Source organism: Hermetia illucens, chromosome 1 (genome assembly GCF_905115235.1).
Source record: "Hermetia illucens chromosome 1, iHerIll2.2.curated.20191125, whole genome shotgun sequence".
In the NCBI taxonomy this organism is placed as follows: Eukaryota; Metazoa; Arthropoda; class Insecta; order Diptera; family Stratiomyidae; genus Hermetia; species Hermetia illucens.
The window spans coordinates 69,902,308-69,926,621 of NC_051849.1; the positions used below are offsets into that span (position 1 = coordinate 69,902,308).

At 40.4% G+C, this 24,314-nt stretch overlaps 1 protein-coding gene across 1 annotated transcript in view; it reads left to right on the forward strand.

The window, feature by feature from the left end:
• The first annotated feature begins 767 nt into the window (after positions 1-767).
• Positions 768-24,314, forward strand: part of LOC119651852 (serine protease 7-like) — a 28,493-nt gene continuing 4,946 nt past the window's right edge. Inside the window, exons 1-4 of the mRNA XM_038055691.1 lie at positions 768-1,718; positions 1,850-2,136; positions 2,208-2,500; positions 15,794-15,818. Coding sequence (XP_037911619.1) covers positions 1,369-1,718; positions 1,850-2,136; positions 2,208-2,500; positions 15,794-15,818 — 955 coding nt within the window. The 5' untranslated portion in view covers positions 768-1,368. The remainder of the gene's footprint in view (positions 1,719-1,849; positions 2,137-2,207; positions 2,501-15,793; positions 15,819-24,314) is intronic.

The window sequence follows — 24,314 nt, forward strand, 5'->3', positions numbered from 1 at the left end:
TTGGAAGGCGGTGGAAAAATTAATGAAGGAGATCCACAATCTGCTGAGGAGGTAGGAGCTTCGGAGGAAAGTTAAAATAACGACAGAAGCCGCAGTTCATAACTGATCCGGTCCCGCGATGTAATACCGGATTGGCAGTCCCGCGGAGTAAGCGAAGGAGAAGGAGGTGGTTTTAGTGAGTAAAAGTCTCACATAACCGTATCAGCGGTAGTTTTTGAACCTTTCCACCTACCAACGTGAAAAAAAAAGACAGACAGACAGGCATTGAACCGATTTTAATAAGGTTTGTTTTGCAAACAAAACCTTAAAAATCACCACGTTTCATCTATTATTTGTATTGTCTATGAAATTTAGGGCTCAAAATTTTGGGCTGAAATCTCATTCCTTACTAACACGTTGACTCATTGTAAATCAAATATTCACTGCATTGCGCATGAGTTCCGCTCCTCGCTTTATCGGTGCGTGGTCGATAAGGAACCAGTCAATAAATGCGTAACTCTCGGCCATGAATGATAAATGATGAGTAATAATCACAACTGAATTTTTATCTCCCCACATAAAAATACAAAACTCCGATCCGAACTGCCCAATGGTTCTCGGCTTGCCCTCTGGCAATATCAAGCGAATAATTATAGAAGACGTGTATAACAATCAAAGCAGACCAGAATTGATTTACTGCATTGGTGAACCAACTCGTATTCGTATGTTTATATATGAAAGTTTAAAATTAACAAATTAACAACAAATCAGTGAAATCTTCTCCAACTCAGTTAGGATTCAAATTCGGATGTGAATAAAATTTACCTTATAAAACTTAAATGGCACCACCAATAAAAACATTTTCAACTATATTTGTGCAATTAAAAGGTTTCCATTCGAACCGGTTACATACATGGATCCGATCTCCTCAAACGATGTATTATAAAATAATTAAGGTCTCAGCTCTTCACAGGCGGAGTTAGTGTATACATACATATGTTTGCAGTTCGTTGTCCCACCCTTTTGTATTATCTTATTTGGTACATTGTAACAGAGAAATTGCAATTTGGTACAGTGTAACAGGGAAGTTCCTCTTGTGCGGGCTAGTAAGGTTCAACTGACATTAAACCTTGAAACCTGAGTTATCCATTTGTATATAATATTTGGTGCTTTGCTGACGGCGGTCTTGCCTACAGTCCTGGAAAAGTGTGCAGATTGAGGGCAGGGTAACTTTTCGCTAAAAATTCCGTCACTTCAAAGTTTGGTGCTAAGAAACAGTTTTCTTAAAATTCATAAAACAGCTGGACTTGCTTCTAGTCTTAACATTTTGTCCTAAAATGAGAGATTGCGCTACAGATAATCCCTATTTAAAATTTTAGGTAAATTAAAATGAATTTGTCATTCTGGCTGATTATAGTTTTACAACTGCTCTCGGCGACAAGTTGTTTACCGAATAATAGGAATAGCGAAAATAGTCGTTCCAAAAAATCTGAAGAACCTACCAATTGGGATGAAGTTTTACCTGTCACATCAGTTTGTTGCGCCCAAAGTCGCAACTTCGAAGTATATAATGGAAAGCGAAGTAAATATGGAGAGTTTCCATCACTTGCAATTTTGCATTACGTGAATTCAAGCGAGATCAGTAACTTTCCATGTGCCGGTACACTAATTAATAAACGACATATTCTAACAGCGGCTCATTGCGTCACAGGAAATATACTAAAAATATCTGGAAAATTGTAAGTAATCGGATTGAAATATAATTAAAAAATCTTTCGTTTTAAATCTCTCGCCCCCCCCCCCCCCCCCTTTACTACCCGCTTACCGAATCTTACCTGCATAAAAAAACCAATCAGTTTCAATTTTCCAGATACAAAATTCGCTTAGGTGAGCATAACTTATCTAAAACTGTATGTACAAATGGAACCTGTAATAATGGAGTCGTAGAAATGGACATCGAAAAAATTCTGATCCATGAAGGATATGATAACAGAACCAAAATTCATGACATTGCACTCATCCGCTTCTCTAGGGAGATTGCAAACTACCGGATCAATATTAGGCCGGTATGTTTGCGTTGGTCTCCAGAGTCTCCAAACCCGGAATTTCTTCCCACGCATAAATTTATAGCAGTCGGATGGGGTCGAACACTTAACGGTGAGTCTCACTTTATTCATCTCCGCTTCGGTTTTTGTCCTTACTTATCCCTAACAAAAAATCCTTTGCAGCTAAGCGAAGCAATGTAAGCAGTAAATTAGAGATTCCCTGGTATCACCACGAAGACTGCAAACAGAGATATTCGAAAGTGAGAATAAACATAACGGACACCCAAATTTGTGCAGGTGGAAAATTCAAAGAGGACACTTGTGACGGGGATTCTGGAGGTCCTCTTCTGACCAAAATCTATGGATGCAATTATTTGGATGGTATAGTGTCATCTGGGAGAGGGTGCGGTTTAGAAGATTGGCCAGGGATCTATACCAACGTGACAGCCCATAAAGATTGGATAATGGAAAATCTAAAATAATGAAAATTGGAAAGTCATTTTAAAGGATTGCATTGTTGAATATTGTTTCATTTGAAAAATCAAAAATTTTGGGAAAATGTAATAAAGTAAATGTCCAATGGATATATTTTAAATAATAAAGGTTTTTCTGGGTATTATTATGGAATTTATTTTTCAGTCTCAGCAGCTGCAGTATGTTGCTCCAGAAAACTATAGTAGAAATTGCACCAAACTTTCCAGTATTGTGTAATGATTGCTAGGTTGACTAAAACCAGTCATCGGAGGAAAACCGCCCAGAAAATCCAAAAAACCAGCGGAAGTTATCTGTAATAATCGGCCAACATACAACTGCAGTTCCATTGGATTTTCCTGTCTATATCTCCTGTGAACTTGAGAAGCAGAAAATGTTATCCCATATAGAATGTTACTTCAGTCCAACAGAAGGAATGTGGAAAGAGAGACCTATTCACGGAGGTCATATCAAAAATTTGTCGTTGCCTCCAACAAATTGTTGACTAATGGTGTACTTTTCTATGAGACTGAAGCATTTCCAACTTCAATTCAGGATACTTCGCTCCCAAAAAAAAATTATAAACGGTACATTCTTCACGACTCCTAAATTACCAACTCCGGTTGTAGGTTATGCAATTCTGTGGAGGAGACCATCCAGCACATAACATCTGCGTGCAGGCTGTTGAGCGAGTGCACCAATCGTCATAACTCCGTCTGCAAGATTCTCCATCAAAACCTCGCGTTGAGTATAACTTAGGGGCAAATTACCATCCTTGTCATAATTATACTCCGCAGAGAATCTTGGAAAATTATCGTGCCAAACTACCGTGGGATCACACTGTTGCCACCGACCACAATGTTAATAGACCCGATCGAGTTCTGCTTCTCAAGGAAAAACGAGCTTGCTTCATAATCAATGTAGCCTTGCCGTTGGACCGGAACACTGTTAAAAAATAGCTGGAAAAAGTTTTGGAGGCTACAAAAGATCGAAGCAGTCCCCGTGGTAATTTCAGCGACAGGATTAGTCCCGCAAAATTTACATAAAGCGCCGAAAACGGGCTATACATTGAGATGCAAAAAGCGGTTGCCCTTGCAATCTATGTTATAGTCCGAAGAGTCCTGTAATCCTCCCGGTAATAGTCTGGCTTAGTGGGCTTCAGTCTCGATTCGTACTTCCTTCAATTTAAAATCAATGTCTCTGCAGATTATAACCACTGCGTCACGGTTTAAAGTGTTTGCGACAATCGGGGATGTAACAATATATTTTCGCATGGTCACACACGCTTTGCGTTAAAACGCATCATCGCTGTGATGCGGGCCTTTGGATGTTGCCTTCAGCCCATCCTTAGGTTGGTCGCCCCTCGGTCGGTTACTACATCCCGATTGTCGCAAACACTTCAGCCAATGACGCAGAGGTTCTACACTACAGAGACATGGATCTTATATTGAAGACAGTGCGGAGCAAGACTGAAACCCATTAGGTCAGATTGTTACCGGACAGGACTCTTCGGACTATAGCACAGGTTGCAAGGATAACCGCTTTTTGCATCTCCATGTATAGTCCAGCGCTAAGATCGAGCGTTTTCAGCGCTTTATGTAAGTTCTGCGGGACTAATCCCGTCGCTGAAATTACTACTGGGACTACTTCGATCTTTTGTAGTCTCCAAGTCTGCTTCATATCGTCTGCCAAGGGGCCGTAGTTCCGGATTTTTTCGTGCTGTTTTTCAACAGTGTTCCGGTCCAACGGTACGGCTACATCGATTATAAAGCACACTCGTTCTTCCTTCAGAAGCAGAACTAGATCGGGTCTGTTATGATTAACACTGTGGTCGGTGGCAATAGTGTGATCCCACAGTAGTTTGACCCGATCATTTTCCAAGATTCTCTGCGGAGTATACTTATAGTAAGGATGGTAGGTTGCCACCAAGTTATACTTCAACGCAAGGTTTTGATGGAGAATCTTGCAGACGGAATTATGACGATTGGTGTACTCGGTACCGCTCAACATCCTGCACGCAGATGTTATGTGCTGGATGGTCTCCTCTTCACAGTTGCATTACCTACAACTGGAGTTGGTGATTGAGGAGTCGTGAAGAATGTACCGTTTATATTTTTTTGTTGGGAGCGAAGCATCCTGGATTGAAGTTAGAAATGCTTCGGTTTCATAGAAAAGTACACCATTTGTCAACCATTTGTTGGAGGCTTCGATGTCAATGCCTGACAAAAACAAATTTTTTATATGACCTCCGTGAATGGGTTTCTCTTTCCACATGTCGATCTTCTGTTGGACTGAAGTAACATTCGACATGGGATCCCATTCTCTGCTTCTCAAGTTCAAAGAAGATAATTTATTATCTGCCATGATGGTAGCCTGATGTATTTGGCTAGAGGATTGTTTCTCATAGAAAAACTCACGAAGAGAATGCACTTGATTGTAGTGCAACGCTTTTAAATCAAGTACCTCCCTTCCTCCCTGATGACGTGGGATAGTGATCCTCAATTTTTCGGCAGCTCTATTGTGCATGTTGTTGTTTGCAAGAACTACCCTTACCCGTCTATTGACAGATTCTAAATCGGTATTACTCCACTGTATCACACCGAAAGTGTATAGAAGGACGGGAATGGCGAAGGCGTTGATTGCCATGATTTTGTTTTTCCCGTACAGCTCAGTTTTAAGGACAAGATCCAGACGCCGTTCAAATTCCCCCAGCAACTTAGATTTGATTATTGCCACAGCAGGTGTTGTTGCTTCCAATATGCCGAGGTATTTGTAGACGTCGTCCGAATCCATGCCCTCAATTCGGATGTTATTTTGGCTGTATCCTTCGTTGTCGGTGTGTTTTCCCCGAGCAATTGTTTTTATGCGACATTTCTCCAAACCCAACTGCATGCCGATATCCCTGCTGAACTGGATGGTGCTGTCCAGCAAAGAGCGAAGTTGGTTCTCTTCTTTGGCATACAATTTGATGTCGTCAATGTACATTAAATGGCTTAATGTACATTTCGACAATATGCCATGCTTGACTTGAAACCCGTATTTGCTTTCATGCAAAAGATGGGATAGCGGATTCAAAGCCAAACAAAACCACAGTGGGCTTAGAGAGTCGCCTTGGAAAATGCCACGCCTGATTGGTATCTCTCCTAATGTTTGCGAAGATACCGATAGCTTCGTGCTCCAATTCTTCATTACTGCTCTCAGTAGAAGAACGACATTCGGGTTGATTTTATACAAGCGTAACACTTGTAGTAACCACGAATGTGATATGGAGTCAAAGGCTGATTTATAATCGATGTAGGCTGTCGAGATGTTTCGTTTTTGATGGACAGCCTGCTTTATAGCTACCGTATCGATTATAAGCTGTTCTTTGCAGCCTCGGGAGCCTTTTGCGCATCCCTTTTGCTCCTCAGCTATCAATTTATGAACATCAAGATGTTTTGAGATGTTCGCGCACAGAACTGAAGTGAAGACCTTGTAGATGGTAGGAAGACAAGTAATTGGTCGACATTTTGAAGGGCAAGAGACACCCTGTTCCTTGGGGATGAGGAAAGTTATCCCCTTGGTGAAAAATGGTGGAACTAAATCAGGATCGGCAATCATCTGATTAAATTGATTTGCCAATATCCTGTGAGTGCTCTTGAACCGCTTCAGCCAGAAGTTGTGAATTTTGTCAACTCCTGGCGCCTTCCAGTTACCTGCCTTGTCAAGGGCTGCTTCAACGTCGACTTCGGTTACGTCAGGCATGATCATTTCGGGGAGGGCCTCGCATGAACGCATAAGGTGTGGGAGCCACGCTGCTTCTAAATTGCAACGGCTGGATTCGCTCCAAACACTTCTCCAGAAGTCTTCTGCCTGATCCAGATCGAGGTTACTGTCCCTATCTGAGCTGATGAGATTTTTGCAGAATCCCCGTTGGTTCTGGAAGAACAAGGTGTTGTCTGTCCTTCGCTGAAAGCTTTTCTGATACCTACGGATGCGATTGGAGCATACCGCAAGTTTCTGCTTCAGCACCTCGAGGATTTCTTCGATTGGCATATCATTGGACAGATGATAGTTTCCAATGATGTTCGCAACGCATCTGTGCACTCTTGGTGATGGATTTCCAAGGAGTGCTTGCGTCACACGACCAATCTCCTTTCTCAACTTTTCGACTCTTTTGTTGAGTCGAAACACCCAGAACGGTAAAGTCCTTCTGCGCATACCTCTGTTATTCGCTCTAAGATGTTGGTTATGGGGACGAATAACCGTGGCAGCTGCAACGTAGATCAGGCTGTGAACCTCTGTAGCAGTAATCTCGCTAGCCAAATGATCAGCCAAAATTCTGTCAACGGCAGCAATGATGTTAGTAGTTGCCGAAGTAAACTTCAGTTTTGGGATCTTTGGCCTAGCGTCTGGGAGAATCTCAGCATACTCTGTGAATGCGACCTGGAATGCGGTCAAAGCCTCATTATAAATTGGGTCGACATCCCCAGTTACTAAACTTCTCCTGACTGCTGGATTCATGGAGTGCCTTGCAGGTGGAGTACTTGTGTTACTCCTTTGACTAGTCCGGTAATTTGATGACTCCAGCCCGAGCTCAAGTGAAACCTCTTGAAAGATTTGTTGCCTAGTTGGTAAGGCAACTCGGTTGTTATTCACGATCACCCGGTACTGGTTGACGACGTTCTGTTCCGGAACATGACTTAGCTCCGGAAATCGGGTTATGAATGCGTCATGTAGTCGATGTCTGTACCCTGATGGATTCCGTTCCAAATCCGTGACACGGTAATAGGCGCGGACGATAAATTCGTTGAGTTGGTTCGTCCAAACCATACGAGGCCTAGGTCTCCCGTCCCTGGTGGTTGACGGCATAACCGCCAAAACATCCAAGGGCGAAGAGCCGCTCTGATGTTGGTGAACGACCCTTAACCGTGTTGGGTATTGTCTTCGTGTCCCTGGGGTCCCATTTAAGGAATTTAAACAAAAGTCCCCAATTTTATTCCCACGAGTAATGGGGAACCAGTCAGCCCTGCAACAGAGCCCCAATGTTGCAATGCCCCATGGTTACCTCCAAAGGTAGGGAAGGTATTTGGAGGGGAGCCGCTGAAATACAGTGTAACGTCACTGCAATTCATCCGATAGGCGCGTCGATCCCTTCACCCCGAATTACGGATTTGTCAAGGAGGTTTACTCCCCCTGAACGGGAAGAATCGGTAAGGGAGGACGAACACAAAGAGAAACGTTCTGCTTGTCCGCGGCTACTTATTTACAAGATTAACTTGCGATATTCGTAGCTGACCCGGTGGGTCATGTCATTATCCGTAACCCATGACACGCGCCTGGTCGCATGCAGCTCTGCGTTTGCAACTCAGGTAAGGATAAACCTGGTGCGCCAGGCATATATATATATAGATCCATGTCTCTGTAGTGATCCATAAGATCCATGTCTCTGTAGTGTAGTACCTCCGCGTCATTGGCTGAAGTGTTTGCGACAATCGGGATGTAGCAATACATTTTCGCATGGTCGCACACACTTTGCGTTAAAACGCATCATCGCTGTGATGCGGGCCTTTGGATGTTGCCTTTAGCCCATCCTTAGGTTGGTCGCCCCTCGGTCCGGTTGGGCGGGAAGAGGGTCCGTGGGCTTTTTTAACTATATAGATATAAAGTACATATATCGAATACCGCTTGTTCAGTGTACAGATACACTACTCCAAAGCTTCATTATCATATACATATAAATGCATGCATATGGCTGTCTCATATAATTGATATTGATATAAAAATTATTAAAAAACTAAATCGAGACCTTTCTCTGCAACCTCTCATTTATGTGAGCTTACTTTGCTGTGGTATTGACTAATTGATATGTTATGATGACCTCATATACGTTTTAGAATGCATGAAACACAATTAAAATGTAAAAGTTTCACCTTCTCTAACTTTGTTACTTAGATATCCTTGAAACTTCCCAAAGTTGTGTCTTATGTTATCCCTTATGCAATTTTTGTACTTTTAGTATGAACTTAAGGGGAGTTTTCGGCTAAACTTCTAAAATATGGTAATATACTAGTATCAACTTTATTTGTGCAAATTTCGGAAGGAGATTTATTTCGAGGCCTAGATTTCGTATAGTCACACCACTGTGATTTTTTTCAGTTTCTTCGGTTAAATAACCTGTTACACTTTTTGAGGGTCATATTTGAGCCCTCACTCCCCTGGGCTTCAACCGAGACCAAATACGGTACGAGTTTCGAAAAATACTAATTAAGCGCTTTCATTTGATATAATCCAAGGCTACATTCTGTCAAAAAATGTTGCACCCTCCTTTCATGAAAATGGGGAGTCCTCCCTTAAACCACATCTCACCAATTTTTATGGCAATCGGCCTCGCCATTTCCGAATAAATCGGGTGTGACAGACAAACAGACATAATTCCCAAAATTATTACTGGCGACTTCAACGCTTGAGTAATGAAGTGGGGAAGCCGGGAAACAAATGAAAGGTGAAGATCCTACTCGAGATTTTCTGCTGTCCAAATGTTACCCTGGTCAATACCGGAAGCGAAAACAACTTTAGTCGTGGCAAAGCTAGGCTGCGTCGTGGATCTTACTTTCGTAAGTGATTTACTGGTAAACGCCTACACTGGCATGATAGCGAAGAATACACGCATAGCAAATACGAGGCGTCACCAAGAACGCTTGATGAGGATACATTTCTAGAGGTATTGCACTGGAACACCGAGTTTACTGGAACGGCCATTGAAAAAGCATCGCAGCTGTCCCAACAGGTATACCGAACATGTGACGCTTCCATGCCAAGAGTGCACACTATCGGAGCGGTGAAATAACAAAGTGCCGTTCGGAATGCTTCAAGGCCAGAAGGCAGAGTCAACGCCGAAGAAACATGCCAGAGTATGAACAAAGGTACCTCGAATATAAACAGGCACGCAACACGAAAAGCTTATAAATTATTGTTTAAAGCGACTCTTTGATGGGACAGACTCCGGTCCATGGGGAGGAGCGTATAAGTCGGTTATGTCGGCAATAAAAGGCATCAAAGGCCATGATATCATCATAGTAAAATTCGAATTTTTACCCTGGTTTCGGAACGCAGAGAAGTATTAGCAGCGGCCACCCCCCTCCCCCTTAAAAAAGCATGGTGTCTCAAATTCGGGCTCCTCAGAGGGTTAGATAGGAGGTGGAAATAGATACCGCCTTTCTACCCTCGTTAAAAATTTCTAACAGCATTTTAGAGAGAAAATCTCCTACTTCTCTCTTCGCGCCCTCCTTTCCGCCTGGAGCGATAGAATTAAAAATTAAACCCTACCGTTTTGATTTAAAAATAGACCTAATTCAGAGTGCCATAGCCTTTTAAGCAGGAATGATTTGATCATTCAATATAGTTGGCTTCGAGGGCGAAACACCGATTAGAGCAACCATACAATTTGTCGATACCATTTTTATAGTACGATTTTTCTTTAGTCTCAAAATATGCCTCAGTTTCGGCGATTATATCTTCAACGGCTATAAATTTCTTTTTAGTGAGCATTCTCTTGAGGTTCGAAAACTGGAAAAAGTAGCTGTGGGCCAGATCTGGATGGATGCGGATGCAATCCAAAGCCCAATTCATGCAGTTTTGCCATCGTTTTCATTGATTTTTAATTTGACGCATTATCTTGGTGAAAGATCACTTTCTTTTTCTTCAAATGGACCATTTTCAACGATTTCATTCTTCAACTGCTCCAATAACGCTATATAATAGTTGCCGTTGATAGTTTTTCCCTTCTCAATATAATCGATGAAAATTATACCATGCGCATCCCAAAATACTGATGTCACAGGTTAGTCAGCCGACTGTTGTGTCTTTGCACACTTTGGAAGTCGGTTCATCGCATGCAGTCGATGACGTTTTGATTCTGGAGTGAAATAATGGAGCCATTTTTCGGCCATTTCATCCCAAAAATTCGGATCGTCGTTTTTGGTCCATTGTGAGTTGGCGCGGAACCCACTTTGAACAGAGCTCTCGGTTCAAACACGATATGCCCAAAATGCTCCTTAAAGAAATAACCTTCTTAAAGAAATATAAAAGGTCATCAATCATGCAAGGAACTCTACTCAAAAAGATTTTGTAATGATGATATATCGAAATAATAAAAGTATTTCTTATTTGTATTTTGCTATTAATAACGCTATCTCTTGTGCAATATAGACACTATATTGTATTATGTAATTTACCGTACAATGTCAGCTTTAATGATTATAATTGCATTTTTCTCTAGGCACACCTTTTTTCAATTAAAGTCAGTCACTAGTTTCATGAGTGTCCGGATAGCTGAGTGGTTAGAGCACAAGGCTGTCGTGCGGAAGGTCGCGGTTCAAATCTCACTGGTGACAGTGGAATTTGTATCGTGATTTGACGTCGGATACCAGTCGACTCAGCTGTGAATGAGTGAATGAGTCAAATCAGGGTAATAATCTCGGGCGAGCGCAATGCTGACCACATTGCCTCCTACAGTATACTGTAGTGTACCGTTACGGTCTTGAATGAAGTGCTCTAACACACTTCAAGGCCTAGATCCAATATGGATTGTTGCGCCAACGATTATTATTATTATTACTAGTTTCATTATAGATTTGTTGAAGATTGAAAACTTATTATACCATCTACACTTAACGCGAAACCGGGCATAGTCCTTACACCTGCAGACTATGTGTTCGTTAGTTTCTGTAACCATGCAAGTGATTCATTTGTCCAAATCTATTTCCAAACCTTTTGAGAAAAACTTTGTTATATGTGTATTGGTCTGAAGTAATTTTTTTCGGAAGCGGTAAGCGTACGCGCAGCCCACGATTGAATTATGGGTAAAGTAGCGTGAATGTTAGAAGTAAATGGTCGTTTGACACGTGATATCGCCAAAAAGTCATCCACCCACTCTCTACAGGAGTGTTCCTCAATTCCCTTCAGAACACCTACAGGGCAGGGTTTGACCAAACTTGTGGAACTGGAGCGCGGAACCTTACGGACCTTAATAGGGCGAGTTAATTTCATAGATGTCCCACGTGCGTCGAGCGCCATACACCTAAAATGGGACTCAGAAGCAAGGGCATGTATTTTTCCAACTAGGTGATGCTGGGGTACTTTTTTTGAGTAATGTACAAGTATGAAGAGAGTTTATAATAATCGCAACCTTCCCCTTACCCGTCCTGAAAGCCATTTTGATGGCCTGAACCACGGCAGACGCCAAAACCGAACTGACATCCAAAGAAAAATGTGAGACTTGCTACCCATCCGGACCAACCACCGCAAACTAATAGGTCGACTGCTGCAAAATTTGTACACGTGGCTTTAGAAGGTCAGGGTTAACTAAAAATCATATGGATTTAATAATAGTAGCGCCGTCTGTGTGTTAATCAACGAATTTTTCAGCACAGCTCAGCACGTATTATCATGTCAAACTACTCACTTTAATGATACTCGTCAATTACCGCTAGATGTGTTGATTGAAGTGCGAAAGTGGCTATATGTAGGCCATTTTGTTAGTACATTGCTGGCTATGCCATATAATGCAAATCACTTTCCCAGAGCGACTGATGAATGAGTCGCCCTAGATCGCCCACAATCTCAGCATCATATTAAGTTGAACAGTCGTTCTACGAATTTTGTGCAAATAGCATCATCCGAGAACCCAAATATTTTTACATAAAACAAGTCGGGAAACCGGAAGCTGGACGCTTCAGTTACGAAAGGTTTTGTGCATTTCTTAGTACGTAGCACGTAATATATGCATATACAATATTATGTGAGAATATCCACTTTCGGATGATATTGACATTTATAGCCTTGAATTTGCAAAGAAGCGACAACTTTGACGTATTATATCTTTGTTAGCAATAGTGCGATTTCCACCAAACTTGGTAACATCATGCTCTATGTTACACCCTATATTGTTGCGAAATTTCGTCGTCCTAGCATGAACTTAAAGGGGGGTTTGCAGCGAATTACTAAAAATTATAGTAATGTACTATTATTAACTTTATTTGTGCAGATATCAGTGTGGAAGGTATTTCGGAGCCCAGGCACCATATAGTGGCAGCCTCTTGATTTTTTTCAGATTTTTCGGTTGGGTAGTGTCTGAGAATGGCCCCCGTAAAGAAATGGTCACTTTCAACCCCCCGCACTCCCCACTTTTTCAACAAATGTCAAAACTAAGCCCGTTTTCGAAAAGTACTAAGCGAGGCCTTTAATTTGATATCCCACATGACTATATTTGATGAAAAAAAAAATTACACCCCCCTTTTGCATGTATGGGGACCCCCCCTTAAATTCAACGTAAGTGGATGTAACTCACTGTATGCGTGAGCGTTCACAGTTCCCACTTTCCTACCAAATTTGGTGTCAATCGCTGTTACCGCTTCCGAGAAAAATGCGTGTGACGGACAGACAGACAGACGGACGGACAGACAGACGGACAGACAGACAGACAGACAGACAGACGGTAAACCGATTTTAATAAGGTTTTGTGTTTACACAAAACCTTAAAAATCATGAAGTCTTTCATACATGAAGCGCAAAACCTTCGGCTTGCAATCTGTTTTCTTCTCATTAGCATTGTGATGGCATTGCTAGTGTGCAATAAAATATAGTTTGCCTAATGGATCGGTGTAGGCAATAGAGAAATATTTCTGAATTTTTGTTGTTGCACTAGGAAGTTGAAAATTTTCAAGCTATTATTCGAGGTAAGGAACGTCTTTTGGGTTTTTTTTTCTGGTGCGAAAATGCGATCAATCACTGAGGCTACTAGTCATATTATTTGCGGAATAATAATTTCCAAATGATGTTATACACTATACTATATAAGTTGTTTTTTTTTTCAAATTATTTATTCCCCATTGGAAACCTATGCTGGTTTGCTCCAAAGCGAAAAAGTCACATAAACTGTGACTTGAAAGCTATAAGAAATATTTGTATTTAAATATTATAATGAGATTTCACACCGTTGGCCGACTACAAAAGACAATGAACGGCGTCTTGCGGTAATGGAGACGAAGATGCTACATTCGACTAGTGGCATCACACGTTTAGATCACATCCGAAATGAGGACATCCGCGATCATTATGGGGTTGCACCGATCGTGGAAAAGTTGCAAGAGAGGCGTCTTCGATGGTATGATCACGCAATTCGTGCAAACGAGAATTCACTTGCAAAGATTGATCTGAACATCGAAATCGATGGTAAACGACCAAAAGGCAGACCTAAACAAGGGTGGCTTGATACACTAGATGGGGATTTGAAAGCCTCGAGATTGCACCCAGATCAGGTATTCGATAGAGCCAAATGGCAAAGCCGATCACGACCAGCCGACCCTGCTTGTGAACGGGAGAAAGGCTGAAGAAAAAGAAGAAGATAATGAGATTTCACACCCGATTGTTGGTTGACGGTAAGGTGTAGTGACGTAAGAACTTGACTCTTATATGCAACTTCTAGTTGAATTCACACCACATTCAAGGGGCGTTTTCGATTACAATGGTTGGAAGACATCGAGGTAAGGCATCCTAGAGGCCACACCTCATTGTCACCAGAAGCAAGCAAAGCAACAAATGAAGATGGGTCCATCGTTCATCTTATCTCCTAGATCGCGGCGTTTTAATTACGAACTTTCCAATTTGACGACGGTGGTCATAAAATTTTTTTTATTTTCCAATTTTCAGCTTTACCTTCATTTACTTAAATTCTCATAATCGTTTAGTATTTTAGGTTCTGGGAGGGTTCCAATGTTTCAGATTAAACACACGTACAAAATTTTGCAAAGAACGTGAAGTGTTCAAAAGGACCTCAACCTTCCTGAGCTAAATCAAGGCAAAGCATGCAGGCACATGACGACGCAGGGTATGGCTGCTCTTAGCTGCTGACAGATGACTATATTGCGATTCATTAGAATGAAGATCACTTTCTCAAACGATCACATATCGCTTTTTAAGGACGGACAGTACTTATCAGAACGAATCTGACCATTTGCTTATATTATATATAAATAATTCTGCTCATACACCGGCTTATAATTATATGAGAGAAGTCAACCACATTCAGAAGTGCGAATAACCTTTTATAAGCAATAATTACGCTCCTTATTTGCAAGTTACTGGAACATAAATTATGATAGTTCTATCGCTTCCAATGAGCATTTGTATTGAGCAGAGCATACTAGGGGCAAATTTTTTCATACAAAAGCTCACTGGGGTGACATTATATCAGTAGGTTAGTGACGACTCGATGTTAAGCAAATTACCTGTGACCTAGATATTTACAACACCAATAATGACGCGCCCCTTCCCCTTCTCCGGCTGGATATGTGACCGTTTTCAGCAAAGGTAAACTAATTGCAAAGAACGAATTTATACTGACTCCTTGGCATTGACATATTTGAAGGATGCCTGTAACAGATTCAGGAATATAGGAAATAGAATGGGAAATCTGAATCCCATGTTCTTACTCTGAGCGTAGCTTCCTAAACGCTACATATTGATAAAGCATTCTAACGAAGAAAATCATAACGATAATTTTTTGTTCGAGCTGCCGTTTGAACTGGAATTATCTCATTTCCTCAACAAGTAATATAGAGTTTAACAAGCCACCGAAATCAAGCTGGCAGTTGTTGTTAATAACTGCCAGCATTTGAAACCCATAGCGTGCGAATTGTTTTGTTTCTAATTTCCGAAGGCCACTGGGTGTTCTAATCAACAACATCTTCCTATACCAGAAGAAAGGAGGAAATTTGCTAGTTTCAGTGTGATGTGTGTGCTTAAATTCATTTACGATTATGGCTACAACTTGAAGCTTACGCCAAACCAATGTTTGAACATTGTTCAAAGCGCTTCAGAGTTCATTAAAAACTTCCACCTTCTCAGTGTAACTTGTTTTGCTCTTTTGCAAAATGTTCGTATACAAATTAATCCAGTCGTGAGTTGACTTCACGAAAATTACTGTATTCGCACAAGTGAATTGTTGGTGGAATCACGATTAATAAATTCATAATTTGCTGTTTTGTTATGACTACTTTGAGTGATATTGCGAAAACCAGTTGTGAGGAACTGACCCAACACCTGCTGAATTTGAAGGAGATCTTCAAGTTTTGTATGATATTTGACCTTTATTTTTGCAATGTTAAACATAGAAGTAAACAATTAAATTAAAATGTTTTTCAATCGACTATAGTAGGCTATAGAGCTTAAGATTCTGAGTCCGGTGGATGACTCTCCCAAGCAGTGTTGTGTTGTGGCGTGCTTGTAATATAAAAAGTTTTAATTAGTTTTTAAAGAAATATTTCATTAAAGATTACGAAGGTAAGCATTTGCTTTATGGTTAAGAAATTAATTTCATATTTCTAGAATTTCCATTTGTATAATTTACGTTCTCATGCCAAAACACTTTCATTGTTGACATACTTATTCTCCTATGTTAACTCCAAAGCTTCTTTCTTTTTTTTTATGGGGTTCGTGTTAAGTGTTAATTTTAACACTTTTCCGTTGCATTTCAACTTGATGTCCGTATCAACCACGTTGATATGGGACATATTGAAATAACAATCTAATGCGTGCTCTGCAAGCTGATTCCAACGCGTGAATTTCCCGGACCTCATATGTCAGATAGTGGCGACTTGCCTCTGCTTTGTGTTGCATTCATCCACTAGCAAAAGATCTCACAGTTAAAAGGCACCACCGCGATCCAGAAAGACTATGTCGATAACTATAGAGACATCATAAAGAGCCCACCAAAAAATGCTCATAAGCAGTGGACCACCGACAAAAGTGTTTTCATCTTACCAGAAGTTGCAGATGCAACTTACTGCGGGAATATGATGATAGGTTAACAGACATAATGACCTTAGAACAATAATGATGGGACGATGATGCTAACCTGTAATGGCGATATCGTAACAAGATCCATGATGTCCGATATTCTCAACAATTTGTTCCCAAAATACTAATCATCTTCATCAACAGCGTAGCAAGCGGTGTCGCCCAAACTTGTCTTGCCTTGTCTAAGGAACTATAATCTCTCGGTTTTGCGGTCGCCAAATTCGTTATCTCAAAAAGTAGTCTGGCATCTTGGGGTGCGCCATCGTCGCATCTCAAACAAGGTCTGCCACCTTTTCTCTTTCTAAAGCAGATATTATAGCTACAAACTTTCCGAACTGGATCACCCTCACTCGCTCACATTAGGTGACCCACCCATGGCAACCTATTCAGTCGGGTTTTATCAACAAACGGTCGTGTCGTCGCTTATAAATTCTTCTTTATATAGGCTGTGTCATCGTCCATCCTCCTGTGCATGGTCAAATATCGTTCGAAAGATTCTTCTTTCGATCGTGGCTAAGAGTTCGTAATTTTTTTCTGACAAGAACCCAGGTCTCCGAGGGATATTTTAGGACTGACAAGATCGTTGTCTTGAGCAGTGAATATTTTGACTCTTTGGTGAGACGTTTTGATCGGAAAAGTAAATGTAAACTGAGTATGCTCTGTTTGCTGCCACCAACCAATGCAATTGAATGATGCTGCTATTTTTAGACTTTTGTTTGAGAATCCTGGGATTCCTAAGTCCACCATCCACTTAATGGACGGAACCCTCCGTGGACCACAGCCGTGGAAGTATGACGCTTTCCAACGGGTCCGGCCCGCCATCAAGTGGAATCCCTAGATTCTGAAACAAAAGTCCAGTTTGGCCTCGCCTGGCTTAGACCTGAATTTTACAAGGCGGTTTTTATTCTCGTTATAATTCATACACATGTGGTGTTTTTGAATTGATGTAAGGAAGCAAATGCGACCTTGTAACCACTTCGGTCACGCTGCTCCCAGAGCAGAGGTGAGGCAGCGTCTGATGAGTTGCCTCTGCCCTGGACGAAACTCATATACTGTTATTTTTGTTTTGACGCTTCTGTTGGCACCATGTACGGGTATTTCGTCTTGCCTTCATCAATGTGCAAAGCATAATCATATGTATCATATGTATCAATATGTATCTCGGAGTGATCTTCCTATTATCTCAGTACTGTTAACTGTCATCGGAGATGTATATCACTTTTTTCTAAAACTAGGGTAAAAAGAGTGAATAATGGAGCATCCCTTTGACTTGAAAGTTTGTTGATGATGATAGGCCTGAACAGTAGTTACATTGAAAACAAAACCTTACTTAAATCGTCGCGGAGTTTCCTTGCTTTAGCTAGGTCTCTTTTCTTCTAGCTGCGCTGATTGCAACCGCGTGTTCCTAACCTAACAGTTTAGTTTGTATCTTTGCATATGGATTAGATGATCTGCATTACCTTGCCATTGATAATCTTAATAATAATAATAATAATAATAATCGTTGGCGCAACAATCCATATTGGATCAGTGCCTTGAAGTGTGTTAGAGCACTTCATTCAAGACCATAACGGTACACTACAGAACACTATAGGAGGCAATTTGGTCAGCATTACGCTCGCTCGAGTTTACTACCCTGATTTGACTCAGGTACTCATTCACAGCTGAGTTGACTGGTATTCGATGTCAAATCACGATACAAATCAGACTGCCGCCAGCCTTGTGTTCTAACCACTCAGCTATCCGGACGGACGGATAATTTTAATGATTAATTTTAATTCCAAAATACCAATATTTATACATAAGTTGTACGTGAGTGTTACGGGATTTAATTATATTAAACGAAGACGGCTTTCTTACCAAGGCAGAGGCCAACCGTCAGCGCGACCGAAGCGGCTCGCAGATGTTTAGTGCCCCTTTATATAATTCACAGAACACGAAATGGCTGCGAATTATATTGATTTATTTGCAAAATAAAATTCTCCACTAGCGAATAGAAGAAAACAAATTTTATCATTTCAAATGAAATTAACACTTTAACAAAGGAGGTTAATGCTTCAACAAATGAAATTAACGCTTTACCAAATGAAGTTAACGTGCTAAGAAGTCATAGTAACCACGTTTCAAGACAAATTAACTGTTTTTCAAGCAAGTCGTCGATCTGTTGAGTGAAATTCATCGTCTACCAGAAGAGAATAATGGGTATCAAATACTAATTACCGATTACAAAAATGAGAATGACGTTCTTGTAAATAATAACAACAATGTTTTTCAAAGTCCAAAAATTTATTTTATTTTAGTTCCAAACTGAATCAGGTCCTGGAGTCTATGTTCACGCATGTATCCCTTTATTTTCGAAAAGACTTTCCATTTAGTTCAGCATTGGAGGATATGGAGGCAGAAATAAGATCAATAAGCCACACGTACGCATAACTTTAGCGACTTCTCGGCCTTTCTGGTTTTTACGTTATTTATTATCACCAATGGGTCCTACCAAGATGGACCAAGCTTTTCCATCAATTCCCTAATAAAGTCATCGCAGATTTCATTCGTTAATATTTTATGATGCATAATTTCTTCGCTCGTCATCGCGGCAATGAGTGTCACATTGTAGCCCCGTACTATCGGCAATACCGCTCGAGCTCCAGCATCCTTTCTTGTCGAGCCTAACGACGCCAAAGGTATAAGTTAAGTCACACCCATCAATGAAAATCACCCTTCTCGACAGTGCGCGAAGCGTTAATCCTATCTAACTCGAAGCGCGCAAGCTTCAGAGTAAAGTCTACTAATGACAAGATCAATAAACAAAAACTTTCTTATTACTTGTTTTTCTTTTAAGTTTTTGAATGGATATTCATTCAAAAACTACCGTTAACACAGTTTGACTGCATGCAGATGATTAGAAATTACCGATGCTTATTGCCATTTGTCTAAAGCCATTTTTAAAGCGTTAATTTCGTTTGTTCAAGAATTAATTTCACTTGCTGGAGCGTTAATTTCAGTTATAATAGCGTTAATTTGACTTGCTAAGGGTATATATTCTGAGGAGATGATATCTCTGTTGTTTTTCATATTGTCATGAAAATTCCCTTATATTTCACTTTCCATCTATACAATCCTCTCAAAGGTGGTCGCGTTCACCGCAAATTCCGCGCTGTGTGAAATTTTGTGAAATGTACACCATATACTGACATGAATCACATCAACCGATTGTAAATATTATTTAGAAAAACATGAAAGTAAACCTTTTGAGCAAACTTTACGTGCCGTGTCGTATAAATTGAAATATATCACAGTCATTTAAAGAGTCCCTAAACTGACGACAAAGGGTCACATTCCATTCAATTAATTCAAACATTGATAATATCTCCATCACCCATCCTCTGATCACCCATCACCACCAACTCCTTTCGCAGGGTTGAAAGACTTATGGTAGTTACTCCAAAAGAAGAACTGGTTAATCGGCACCAATGTTGACACGTTACCAAACGTTAGCCTGCGGAAAACGATGATGATGTGAACATGTGTGATGTGAAAAACAAATCCTCTCGCTAATCATGATTCACCTTTCCGATCCAATGAATCGTGAAAAGCATTGAAACCCAAATCTCTGTGAATTTTGCTGAATTATGTGTGAAAGTCCAAAATACTGCTAACCTAACTGATCAAAATTCTCTTGCCTTATAACTCTACCTTGGCAGTTTATAGTAGTCGATCATCCCTCTCCGGGAGTTATTACGAAAATTCATTTAAAATTTTCCATAAAATAAAAATCTTCATATTTAAACGAAGACTATAACCATAACTTTCCAGTTGATATCTAACCCTAATCTCCTGTCTGTCTCTCAAAAAATATAATTTTATCAAAACTGAATGTCAAGGTCAACTCCAACCCAAGCGTAAAACCTCAACGTAATCAATTTTCAAGTTTTCGTCCTTCAAGACTTTCAAACCGTACTATCTCCTTTTTCTTTTCTCGCTGGAAAGAAAAGTTCTACGATGAATATTTCATTGCATGCACTTTATCTTTAGCAAATTATTCCCTTTTGTTAGGATTTTGAAGAGAGACAAATTTCATTTGAATCCTGAGATTTAATGGCATGAATTAATTATACGTAATTTTCAAAATTATTTGAATGGAATAATTCCCCAGCGTAGCCATAATATTATATACGGTGGGTAAGAAGTCCTGTTTCTTTCTTTCAAAAGTGTCTGCAATTTAGAGCTTCGTACTTGAAACTATACAAAAGCTTCCTAGTATGGGAATGATTAAGTTGCTCGACGATTTAGTTGGGTTCTGGTTTTCCTTTTATAGGATCTATGACTCTTGGCAATTCTAAATTTTCTTAAAGAAATGCTTTTGGTCAATACATTGCTGCTAAATTTGCATAAATACTTGCCGCCCTCAAATTGCTTAACCGAAACTACAATTTTATTTTATTATGTATATATACATATATTTCGGGAGGAACTTACTCCCTTCATCAGTACAAAGCGCCCTCATTTTCAATTCCGTCACAAATTTCCCCACCTCTCTCTTTGGATTAGGTTACGAAAGTCAACCGGGACAGACAAACAGAAGGCTTTTATGAATGGTATATGGAAATTATGAAATAATCCCAATAAAATCGGCGAGAACGACCACATCGAATATTTCATTTTTATCCGGCAAAAAAGGGTTTACGGTTTTTTCTCAGGAGCAAGCTTGGGAATTCAACAAGAATCTTTAATGAAATGAAAGTTTTGAATGCTCAAAGTGGGCATCAAGGTTAACTATTATCAATTACGAGGACGAGGCTAAAAAACCAAAAAGCAGCCGAATTTTGAAACCCTAGTAAAAAACAAAAAAAAAATAGAAAGCTCCAACAACTCGCTAATCCGGATGGCTGGATCAAGGAATGGGAAATCAACAGCCGATTGCATTCTTATGGAATACCTCCTTCAACCTCCGCTGTTAAAGAGGTGAGGTCAGGAAAAAGATTCTGAAAAAGAACTAAGTTTGTGATAAATATTTCCTGATCTGATTTTACTGCAGAGTCAGCGTATCCTTTGGCTCCTAAGTTCCCTACCCAAATTTGAATAAAGTTACCCCGTGGTCGCTTGGAATAAATAAATCTGCTAGGATATATTGCACAGTTCTGACAAATTCCAGTCCAATAAATTTCTTTGGTCAACACCAAAACAACTGCAAATCCGCAAAACAAACCTTTTCTTATGATTTCGCTGTCATAAAGATTTCAAACCATAATAAAAAATCACAGTTGTTGTAGAGTTGGCCGCTGAAGCATGTTTTCGAACTCTGTCAAAATAAGACTCAAAGAAGAATCACAGCTAGATAAATATAAGCAGCCCACAAGCTACCACAAGGCTAACACTCGCATTTTCTTATGGTAGCCACTCCATCAATCTAATTTGAGACCAACACTTCATTTCAAACATTCTGTAAGGTTTACTTGGGAAGTAGTCTCCGCACACAAGTTCTGGGTGATACTTCAGAATAGATTTTCACAAATAGCAGTTATCGAAAAGGAGCTTGATCAAAAGCGAATAAAGGTTTCCACTTTTTGGATTTTATTATCATAATTTAATGTCTATTATTCATTTGAATTTTTGATTTATTTTTGTTTTTGATTTTTATCTCTCTTTGGACTTTTTTGGTGAATTAATACTTCCAATTATTTTTAACTTTATTGTACAACGAATTTATTAACGTAAACTTGTGTTGCCTGTTTGAACAACATTCTTTGCCTTTCCTCTTCTTAATTCAAGAAGCACTCTTCAATTAAAGGAGATCTAGCGTATTCACAGAATAATAGGGACGTTAAAAGTCTGCAAAACGGTTCCCAAAAGTGACAGGTAGTATCGTCTTTTTGGTATCAAATATCTTTTCATGTTCATCAGTACCTCAGTACACTTTTCCCCTTTTCAGTACCCGCGGGTAGGGGTTTTGATATTGCAGTGAAAGTAAATACACCCAGTATTTCAAATTTTAGGATCCTTTTTTCAAGTTATGCCTTTAGGAAAAGGTTAGAGGTATTCATAATTCTGGTACGAGCTATAACTATACCTGGCACGTGATTTTTATAGATATATGATAATATTATTCTCAAGAGACGTCGCACTGCATCCTATAATAAAAGAACTATAACATATAGTGCATCATCTAAGCCTATAACAGACAAGAATCTATTATGCTCCCTACTTTCAAGTGTTTCAAACTAGTAAATGATATTAAGTATTCTCCCAGATGCCTGAACATATTATACTCTCGTCAATTGTCATACACTCTCCCAAAACATATGCGGAGGTTCCATTACTCTCCTCACAGGATCAGCAGACGGTGTCCCTAGATATCTCTAGCTTCCCCAGGTAATAGTTTAACCTGCAGTGACCAGTGAGTACTTCCACTATGGTCCGTAGGTTCTCTTAGTGAGGCTTAAACAATCTCCTCCTACTGCTTTTCTGCCCAGCTTGTCCGCTGCTTCATTACCTTTTTACCCAGTGTGGCTTGGAAACCAGAATATTCAGGCCCTAGTCAGCATTCTTATCCCAGTTTGGAATTCATCTGGTGAGACCTAAGTACCTTAATAACCGTTTGACTATCAGTTGGAATAGCAATGTTTCTACGACGTATATTTCCGTCTGCAATATACTAGCGCGCTTACCGATTTGCTCAGAGTAGATTCTCCTTGGATCAATGACCCTGACGCCGGTCTAAGCCGACTATCGATGATACGCGCTCCCAGTTTGCCCTGATGCTAAAATGTGTTTCAAACTTCCTTGGACAGGGCAGGAGTCAATTCCAGAACCTTTGGGGATGCCATTGGACATATTTTGATTGTCCCACTGATACACCCGCAAGCCAGTTTTTAAGTATGTGTAACTCGGTTTCTATTACGCTAAGTTCAGTTCTATCTACCTAGATTACTGCTCCATGATTAAAGACTGGCCTTACAATTGCAGCGTATATCGTGTGCAGCATTTTTGGTGTGAATCCCCATTTTTTTCTCTAGCTGGCCGACATATGTTTTCAATATGTGTCTTCCAGAGTTGCTTTTGATCTAATGAGATTCCCAAATATTTTACCTCTGTTTCACCTCCACACCATGGAATCTAATAGCTCACAGATGATCAACCTTGCACTTCCTAGGAAATAGTTTGCCTTGGCTGTATAATGTGCAGCCCCACGTTCCTGCACCAGTTACTAGTGATTCGTAGTCCAGTTTGGATTGTATGACATAGGGTATTGTCATATTTACTCCCACAGATTAAAACAATGTCTTCACTTTAACCCCAGATCTGTATTCCGGTCTTTGTTAGGTCTCCTAGAAGTTCGTCAACTACCATGCTCTATGGGGAGTTTGGTCCCTAATATGCGGACTCTGAACACCTTGGATACCTCCAGTTTCAAATAAGACCTTTACCCCGGGTGGCCCGGGCTAGTCAAGGTAGACATTTTTCCCGGACTACTCGTGGGACCAAAACGTGAACTCAATTAATAAAAATAAAAAAAAACCACGAAAGAAGAAGAGGTGGTGAAATTAGGTGCATCATCAGACGACGAGCTGCTAGCATCCAGCCAGGAGAGAAAAGCCATCGAGAGCAATACCACGGTGCCAGCCATAGCATCGCTGTGCTGAAACCAACCGCAGGGACCTCGCAGAGGAAGATGAGCGACGGATTAGTGGTTTTCAGCTTGCAATCCACTGCCGTCAAGCTGGGTGCAGCGGGCACCAATCATAGTACTCCTAACACAAAACTGTCAACGCCAAGACTGACAAGAATTTTGGTCACCGGAAACCAGCTATGATGCGTAGGTCCACTTTAGTCCTGCTCAGGAGCCAGTACCAGAAAGCCATTCATACTCCCAACAAAATTGCTAAGAATAAGGAGACCGGTACTGTCGACGAAGGAGATGAAAAGAACTTCACTAGATACCAGTCGATTGTGGAGGAATATAAAAGCAAATGCCTAGCAGAC